General features: G+C 52.8%; 1 protein-coding gene across 3 annotated transcripts; it reads right to left on the bottom strand.

Moving 5' to 3' along the window:
- Positions 1-4855: 4855 nt before the first annotated feature.
- Positions 4856-8545, bottom strand: PTS (6-pyruvoyltetrahydropterin synthase). Of its 3 annotated transcripts, none has more exons than XM_051638505.1 (7): positions 7990-8545; positions 7800-7959; positions 7206-7285; positions 6994-7016; positions 5971-6027; positions 5728-5798; positions 4856-5348 (listed from the first exon to the last, which is right to left on the bottom strand). In XM_051638505.1, the coding sequence occupies exons 2-7, from the start codon at positions 7871-7873 to the stop codon at positions 5207-5209; spliced, it is 447 nt and encodes a 148-aa protein (XP_051494465.1). In that variant the 5' UTR covers positions 7874-7959; positions 7990-8545; the 3' UTR covers positions 4856-5206. The 3 variants fall into 3 exon arrangements, with proteins under 3 accessions (XP_051494465.1, XP_051494464.1, XP_051494466.1); XM_051638504.1 differs by having other exon boundaries at positions 7800-7899; positions 8043-8264; XM_051638506.1 differs by having other exon boundaries at positions 7800-7930; positions 8043-8129.
- Positions 8546-8828: the final 283 nt, after the last annotated feature.

Here is an 8828-nt window from a genome sequence, read left to right as displayed (position 1 = left end):
CATGGACCAGCTAATTAAAACTGGCCCCTGTTTCACAGGCAGGGCAATTAGCAGAGCTCTGGGTACATCCCATCTCTGCTGCTGCAGTGCATGGCACTCCATAAAATCCTCATCCCTGCAGGAAACTACTGCTCAGGTTTAATCTTGCTGTTGATAAGTCTATCTGCTAAGATTACAGCTCTTTGCCTCGGATAACACGTATGGAATTGTGTTCAAGTCTCCTTGGGGCAGCTCCCACTCCCCAGATTCCCCCCAGGCACAGGGCATTCCCAGCAATTCACCTCCAGAGAGGTGAACATCCCGAGAGGTGAACTCCTGTTCCTCAGGACACATCCACAAAATCCTGAGTTCACCATGAGTGACCATCTGCTACCGCAAGTATTTAGCTTTATAATACTGATTAATCATTAACAGAGTGATTACAGCAAAGAGATAAAAGCCACGTTACAAAACTTCCTACCCTTCCACTGCCATCCTGTGGTTCCTGAACTTTGCATCAGCTGTTGTGCCCCCCAGGTGATGCACAATGCCTCCAAAAGATCAGCAGAGCAACCCCAGCTTCTGGGACTAGAGAGTTCCCTTCTCATTCCTCTCCCTTACCCTGGGTAGGGCAGGAGGAAGGGCATCGCTCCCCCTGGGACTCACCCAAAAATCAGGATTAAACACTGGTTTTAAAACCTGACACCACTCCCAAATCCCACCGTTGCAGAACGAGATGCAGTTTAGGCCCTGGGTCTCCTCTGGGCTGCACCCATCCCTTTCTGGGGGAAACAGGGCAATGTTTACTCTCTTAGCAGCCCGCTGGGGAGAGGAGAGTCAGGAGAGAGCTGCAGGTCTGGAGCAGGAACCCTTGGCTCGGGGGTGCCTCGATTGTTCCATCCTTTGCCACATCCAGACATTTCTAAGCAAATTTTAGAGCAGCCATTGGGGTTTGTTTTTTTTTCAAAGCTAGTGCTCCAGGAGTGTTTGAATAAACAAACAGTATCCCTGGTGCAGTAAAAGCCTGCTTTCCCTCCCAGCCTCAAGGCCACATTGTAGTCACCCACACCCACACCAATAAAAGGGATACTGGAGTGGGCAAAGCACGCAAACCCCTGAGGACACCCCAGCTGTGGCTTTGCCATGAGCCAGCTCCCCTTGTAGGGACCTGGTGTGACCACAGGCTCTTCCCCCAGCCCCTGGGTGCTCCCTGAGCACACAGCACACACAAATCCCATTGCAGGGGGAGAACCACAACCCGCCCCCCCCTCACTTCTCACTAGCACCACTTCCCCTGTAGCCTCCTGCTCTGCTTCCAGTTGGCCTCCCCACTGCACCGAGGGAAACTGCTGGTGTGCAGAGCCAGGGATGGAGCAACCACCCTGCTGGGCTTGGAGGTGCAGTTTAGAAACATTCCTGGATAGCCCAGACCATGACTGCCTGCAGGGAGGGAGCCGTGTTCCCATCTCTGCCCTGTGTCCCTGCAGACACCCACCCCAGGCAGGGTCCCTGGGAAAGGAGGAACCTGCAGCCAGGAACATGTTGGCCAGCAAGTCAGTCCTTGGGCTGCCAGGTGGGAGCTCTGGGGCAGAGCCAGGGATGGGCCCTCCCTCTCTCAGCAGCAGCTCCAGAGATCTCTTCCAACCTGAACAATTCCATGACAGCCCACAGCTCTGCTCCCAGTGCCCTTCCCAGCCTTTTTCCAGGACAAAGCTGGGGGCTCCCTGAGCCTCTCATTCCCTCATAAGCCTTGGGCACTGCAGCAGAGGCTCCATGGACACCCTGCAGCCTGCACTGCCCTGCACACTCCACAGAAGCACATCACAGGGCCAGTCCTCAGCTCAGGAACAGCAGGCACTGCAGCTTGTCTGAACCCAGAGGCACAGGAGCCCAGAGCTCCTGGTGGGGGCTCCACATCCCACACATAGTTCCTCATCACAAGCAATGCCTGGATTATTTATTAACTTGGTCATTGTTGGGGCTACAATGAACTATAAATAACAGTTCAGGAAGTGGCAGGACTTGGCTCAGTCCCAGCTGCTCTGTCTCACTTAGCTTACCCTCAGAGTTGGTGTCCCTTTTCCCTGGACACCAGGGGAAAATGATCAATTCCCACTCCCCAAACAGCTAAATCTAGGGCTGAACCCTCAGTCCTCCTGTGGTTGCTGTGTTTCAAGCACAGAAAAAAGACTTTTTCTCCTGGCAGGGAGGCAGAATGGGAAAATGTTCCTGAGAAATAATGAATTTAAAAAAAAAAATAAAATACAAAGAAGAGCTGCTCCTGAACAGCTTTCCCTTGAAACTGTGCAGCCTCAAATTCTGCTCTGCTTCTAGATGGCAGAACCAAATGGTCACAACATGAGCAGAAGTGCAGAGCAGCTGCACCAGCTGCTTGCCCAGAGTCCCCAGTCACTCAAGTCTCTCCCCTGGCAAAACTCCTCTTTGACATAACCTGAGGATTTACCTCCAGGTGACAAGAAAGCAGAACTGGGTCTTCCCTCCCAAGCCCAGCACACTGCTGGTTCTGCTGCCATTAAATTGCAATTTAAATGGAATGTGCACTGCAGGTGAAAGTCTTGCTCCTGCAGTAGCTCTCCTGGGATCAGCTTTGACCCTTTAACATCTGCCTGAGCAGTTCTCCTTCCAACAAATTCATCACTCAGTAACTAAGTTACAGCACAGAGATGCTTAATGTTTAATTATGTGTGTTAATTCTCTCCTCATGTGACTCTAACCTGTGAATTTGGAGGCTGATTCCTACAGACACTTCTGTAGATGGAGCTCACAAATTCCTGCAAAGACCAAGACCCCTCCCAGCAGGGTAAGGGACAGAAAACACTCTGATTTCTTGGGCACTGACAATTCCAGCCCTGATAATGGCAACTCATCCAAGCCTTTACCCAGTCAACCAGTTTATTTCCATCTCCCCAGATCTGTTGCCACCTAAAACTGGAGAGAGCAGAATGAAAGATACTCATACATCTCCAATATGCAACACAGCAATAAATAAAAATGCTATTGTGGGACTTTGTCACAGCTATTTTTGTGCTGCAGTAAAAGATCAGGAATTTGGGCTGGGGTTTTTTCTGGCCTAGCACCTGGCTTCATGCTAACAGTAACAATGAGCTGTGCTATATAGATATAACCATTTATTTGCTTGTTTTGTGTCAACTGCTAAATTACTCTTCTGATAAAGACACCACATGATACGTTTCAGTCTCCATGACTCACTGAAGACACCGAATGCTTTATGAATCATCAACAGCAGCTATTACCCTGTATGATGTACATCATTTTAGCCAACCAGAATGGTCTATCACACCAGTGAACCACAGACCAGCAGGAACATTCAGAGAAGCTGCAAAACCTCCCTGGCCAGAACCCACACTGAAAAAAAAACCTGCCTGGTTCCACATCTGGGGGGACAAAAAAAAGGGGAAGAAGGGAAAAACTACTTTTAAGAGGGGGAAAAACCCCCAATGCCAGAGCTCCCATGGTAGAGGTTTTGCTCTGTGAAAGAGGGATGATTAGAATATCCCTCAGCTCCTGCCTTTTCTTACTATTCCCTTTCAGAAGCTCATCCAGCAAAGGTCAAGGCAGGAGACAGAACAGAATTCCTCCTGTAAAGCAATCACAGCTTAAAAAAAGCAGCCAAAGTAATTTTTGGAGCTGTAAAACCTGTTATCTAGGAGAACAGGTAACTGCAGGAGGATACTTCACCCTCAGCCTGCAGTGGAGTGCAGCCAAGGACAATTAGGCAAGCTTCATTAAACCTTTCTAAACAGTGCTGTCTGGCACCATTATTCAGGTGCATACTTTCCTTGTAAAGCAAGGGAACTACTACCCTGCATATCACTTTTTATATTACATGCATTAAGTAATTCTTCATGGCCATACCTAATTACCTAAAAACTATTACAGGATGTTGCTGATGTGATAAGGAGTCACTTCTGCCTCTGGAGAGACAGGCTGATCTCATGGCTGCCAACCACAGCAATTGTACAGAACTAGCTGGTTCCCTAACTGGTTTTACACATATTCCTCTTCAAGAACTTCACTTTTCCATCATACCTACAATTTCAGGAATCAGAATTAAGTGTTCATGTAGGCTCATCTCACAGCCTCATCCTTCTGTAACAACCTGGGCTGAACAGTGTTGCTCCTCCTAACCCACAAGCAACAGCAGGAGCTGCAGCCCTGGTGACTGAGCCATCCCAACTGCTTCTTCTGTCTCCAAGGCCTTCCCAGCGTGGGAATCTGAGGGTGAAAACACCACACGACTGCTGATCCTGGCAGCAGGAAGACAAGCTGACTGTTTTCTCCAGGAAAAGGAGAGTCTGATCCTCTTCTCACGATCCTCTTCTACAGAACTCTCAAAAACAGAAACAAAACCAGACCACCACCCTTTGGCTGGCTGCTTCAGCCAACCAGGCTTCAGGGTTGGGTTTTTCCCCTCAGATGAACAGCATTCCATCAGCAAAACTTCAAAAGAGTGGCAAACCTGGGACACCAGCTGGAAAACCAGTATGTAAGGTTTATTCTTGCCTGCTTCCACTCTCCCCCACGCGTCAGGACGCCCTGGCACCACCTGGGGCTGCCATGTTCCAGCTCTGCAGCTTCCTCAGATTCCCACGGTGATTCCCCACAACAAACTGCTCTCTTTAGCTCTGCAGTTTGGCTAAGGAATTGCTCTGGAAACAACCACACTGTTCACTGTGCCTGCTCCTTAACAGAGAAAGACCTGCAGGCCACAGGAAGAAACGAGCCTGCAGCTCAGTGGGGGGAAAAACCAACCACCAAGGTAACCATGTAGTTCCCATTCTCAAGAATATTTCTCTATTTGCTCAGGAGGCAAAAAAAAGCACCAAAGCCCAGGTTACTACTAATCATAAATTAATTCAATGTTTAATTAGAGAAGAATCAAAAGACTTCTGTGACTGGACAGGACACACATTTTGCCAGGCTGCCTCCTCTCTAGAAAGCTGCTTGGTTGAACACGGCACGACTTCCCAGCAGCTTGGTGGGCTGGGTTTGCACAACAGGAATGTCTTGAGCAAAAAAGCAGGTAGGTCAACAAATTCTGTGAAGCCCAGTTGGTAGATTGCTGCAAGAACTCTTGTGAGACACACGTATCTGTCCTTATGTAAGGCACAACCACTGTCCAATGAAGTAATCCACTGATCTGATTATGCAGCAGAGCTCCTGACCAACCGACCTCCAGCCCATGTCACTTCTCAGAGATTGTCTCTTCTCCTTTATAAACAACAACGTTCTGGTCTGTTTCATACACTTTGACCTTATAAAGGGTTCCCACAGGCAGGAGCTTCTTGAGGTTTTCCCAGATGAACACTGCAACATTCTCTGTGGTGCTGAGGGTGAAAACATGAGCAGGTTCAGAAGTGACAGCAACGATATCTGAGGGAGCTGTGCCCAGAGTGGGCCAGGGGGGTGCTAAGGGCCACAGGGAGCCATGGGGGCAGCTTCCACATGGTGACACCCTGAATACAAGTGGGGCTTGAGTCACTAGCAGCAAACATGGATTAAACAAGGTCTAATTAACATCCTATCTGCCTCCCCAAGCTGTCCACGGAGCAGCGAATGGCTCCTCTGTGCAGGACACCTGACACACAGGTGTGTGTCCCTGGGCTGTGGCACACACAGGTACCTGCTCTTTCAGATTTAGGACTGAGCCCTGAAAACTCTTCCTTGAGCCTGCAGCCAAGGCCACGAGGAGCCTCCACCACCCACCTCACCACCTCAGCAAAGTAGGGCACATCCTTATCCAGGTTTTTGTGGTCGAGCGGCTCCATGATCGCCTCCTGCAGAGAGAGAACAGTGACCAGCTTCTCCTGGTTGCACAGGCTCATTATTGCCAGGCACATGGGACTGGAGCAAGGCAACAGTGCATTAAAAAAGGGTAAGAGCCCAACATCCACCCATTTACTTAACAAACTGCAAAGCTCTAACCAGTTCTCCCAGGGGATTTGTTACCTGCATATATTCTTTCAGGTCTGTCAGGTTCATAACCATTCCTGAAACAGGGTCAATCTGCAGGGAAAACAAGAGGGAGAGTAGCAGCCTGGCCAGACATCCTTACTGCCAAGGCTGCCCTGAGTCTGCACAAATCAAACTGTGAGTATCTGTGTGCTCAGAACATCTGAGTCATGAGGAAAACCTCTCCATCTTCACCCGGGGAGCTCCAGAGCTACTCCTGTGATGCTCCCACAGGCCACACACATCATACAAACAGCTCCAGCGGTTCCACTCCCTCATAAAAGCTGGCACCAGGGGAAGGAAACTCACTGCAACACTCGAGCATCAATCTAGCATGACCATCAGCAACAAAACAGGCACTGAAATGCCGAGTTGAACAAGCAGGGACACAACAGAGACCAGCCTGAGCTCTGGGCATCCTCCCATCTGGAGAAGGCACAGCTCCAGGAACCCAATCCAGTCATGTAGCTCACAGCATGTTTGGGGAATGGAGAAAGAAGAGGCTTCAGGATTTTAGTGTCAGATCTGAATAGAAACCCTGAACTGAAAATCCTCAGAAAGTCATTTGGAAAACATCCAAACCAAAGGGCCAACTAAAGCACTCACTCTGCAGAACACGCAGACCAAGGACAGGGTGAAGGGTGAAAAACAACTGCAAAGGAACCATTTCCTTTTGTATTGATACACAGCAAAACACCTTGACAAAAGGGCAGAGAAAATCAGTTGCTGGAAGTGCTGAGCCTGCCTGTGGCTCAGTGATCACCCAGAGGTGCTCCACAGATCTCAGCAGAACCTACACAATATATTGTTACATATCCTGGACACTGGACTTCAATGGGGTCACCTTGTTAGGGGCAAAGCGACTGGAAGAGTGATTATGGAAAACTTCCTTCTGGAGTGCTGTGAACAGAGCTTCCACAAACCCCCTGGGAAACCCTTTGAGCTGGAACTCCAGCACTGTGGAAGGCACAGACCCATCTATCCTGAGGAATGGAAAAATAAAACGTTGATGGCACTCACCTCTCCACAGACAGTGACTATAACTGAAAAAAATAAGAAAACAGCAGGTGACAACAAAGTGACATCTCGAGACAGCTTTTTATCACCCATTTAACTTGGCAGGTTGCAACCCTTTGGTCCAGCAGCCGCTGCTGAGGCAAGACCAGCCCTCCCGGGAACGGCTCCACACCCCAACCAACCCCTCCCCGTGCAGGTGGGGGGTCCCTCCTCACCTTTATAGTTGTGCCCGTGGCCGTTCGGGTTGTTGCATTTCCCAAAAACCTTCCGGTTCTCCTCCTCGCTCAGTGATTTGCTGCGAGGAGCACAGGACCCGTTCCAGGACCCGTTCCCGGACCCGTTCCAGGACCCGCTGCTGCTTCACCCCAGCGGGGATTTCCTCCTCCCTCTCCCAAATCCCTTCGCCTTCCCCAGCTCAACCCACTAACCCTTCCTCCCCCGGGAGGCACGACGAGAAACCCTTTGGGGCTCGCTCCGCTGCCGACGGGGCGGGCTGGGTTTCGGTTTCTGCTCCCACGTCCCGGTTCCCCAGCCCAGCCGCCCCGCCGCGCCAACACAAACCGAGCCCCGGGGGCTGCGGGGAGGCAGCAAAACGTGCGGGTTATCGGTTGTTATCCGCTAGCCAAGCTCAGGAAGCTTCTCCCGCAGGGGAAAAGGACGCGGAGCGGCTGGGCGGCCAGCAGGCCCCGCGGCGCTGCGGGGTGTTTGCGGGGCTTCGGGGCCTCGCACCGCGGCCGGACCCCGGGAATGCGGGGGACCCCGGGAATGCCGGGGGTGCCGGGAATGCCGGGGGTGCCGGGGCCGCTCACCTGTGCAGCCGGTGGCAGGCGCTGAAGGTGACGGAGCGGGAGAGCCGGGCGCGGGGCGCGGCGGGAGGCGCCATGGCGGGCGGGGCGGGATCTGCGGGATCTGCGGGAACAGCGGGATCTGCGGGTCCGATCTGCGGGAACAGCGGGTTCAGGGTCCGACCTGCGGGACCACCGGGGTCCAGGGTCCGACCTGCGGGACCAGCGGGGCTCGGGGTGCGATTTACGGGACCACCGGGGTCCGACCTGCGGGACCCCCCGGGTTCCGACCCGCCCCCGGAGCTGCCGCAGCCTCTTTTCTCTCGTCTCTCCCGTGAAAAATAACGGGCTCCCGAGGGAGGAGGCTGAGGAACGAGACGCTGCTGCCGGCGGCGGGTGCTCGCGGCATCGAGCCCGGGCGGGGAGGTTGTTTGTGTGTTTATCCGCAGTGCTGCCTGGGGGGGCTGGAGGCGGCTGCAGCGCTGCGTGCCCGGCGTTCCTGGAAATTCCTGGTGCTCCGGAGTGTATCTGGCGGCTGGACAGGGCGGAAAAGGCCGAGCCTGAGGGCAGGAGCAGCGCAGGAGCAGAGGCAGGAGCAGAACAGGAGCAGAGGCAGGAGCAGAGGCAGGAGCAGAGGCAGGAGCAGAACAAGAGCAGCACAGGAGCAGAGGCAAGAGCAGAGGCAGGAGCAGAACAAGAGCAGCACAGGAGCAGAGGCAGGAGCAGCACAGGAGCAGAGGCAGGAGCAGCACAGGAGCAGAGGCAGGAGCAGGACAGCTCTGTCAGCACTGCTGGGCACCCTCCTGCCCCTGCAGCCCGATCCACGGCTCTGCCGGGCTCAGAGCGATTCACACAGGGCTGCACAACAACTTGGGACGCTGCCTTTCCCCTTCCCACCTCAGCGAGAAAAAGAAATGCTTCAACAAGAGCAGCGGTGGTGGCAGAGCTCTACCCGCTGTCGTTAAGCGCTTCCTTAGCATCGTTCAGCTTCCAGACCTGGGGTTATTCCCTCCTGCTGGGGGTGGCGGGAGGGGAATCCCGGGGGCTGACATG

This window comes from Apus apus, chromosome 22 (assembly GCF_020740795.1).
Source record: "Apus apus isolate bApuApu2 chromosome 22, bApuApu2.pri.cur, whole genome shotgun sequence".
Lineage (NCBI taxonomy): Eukaryota > Metazoa > Chordata > Aves > Apodiformes > Apodidae > Apus > Apus apus.
Note: the sequence above shows the minus strand (reverse complement) of the source record. Positions and strands in the feature narration are given on the sequence as shown.

Coding starts and splice junctions, on each gene's coding strand:
- PTS (XM_051638504.1), bottom strand. CDS start 8,184: ATGCCGCGAGCACCCGCCGCCGGCAGCAGCGTCTCGTTCCTCAGCCTC. Junction 7,286..7,799: donor GCCTGCCACCGGCTGCACAG/GTGAGCGGCCCC, acceptor TGCTCCTCGCAG/CAAATCACTGAGCGAGGAGG. Junction 6,028..6,993: donor TAGTCACTGTCTGTGGAGAG/GTGAGTGCCATC, acceptor TTTTCCCTGCAG/ATTGACCCTGTTTCAGGAAT.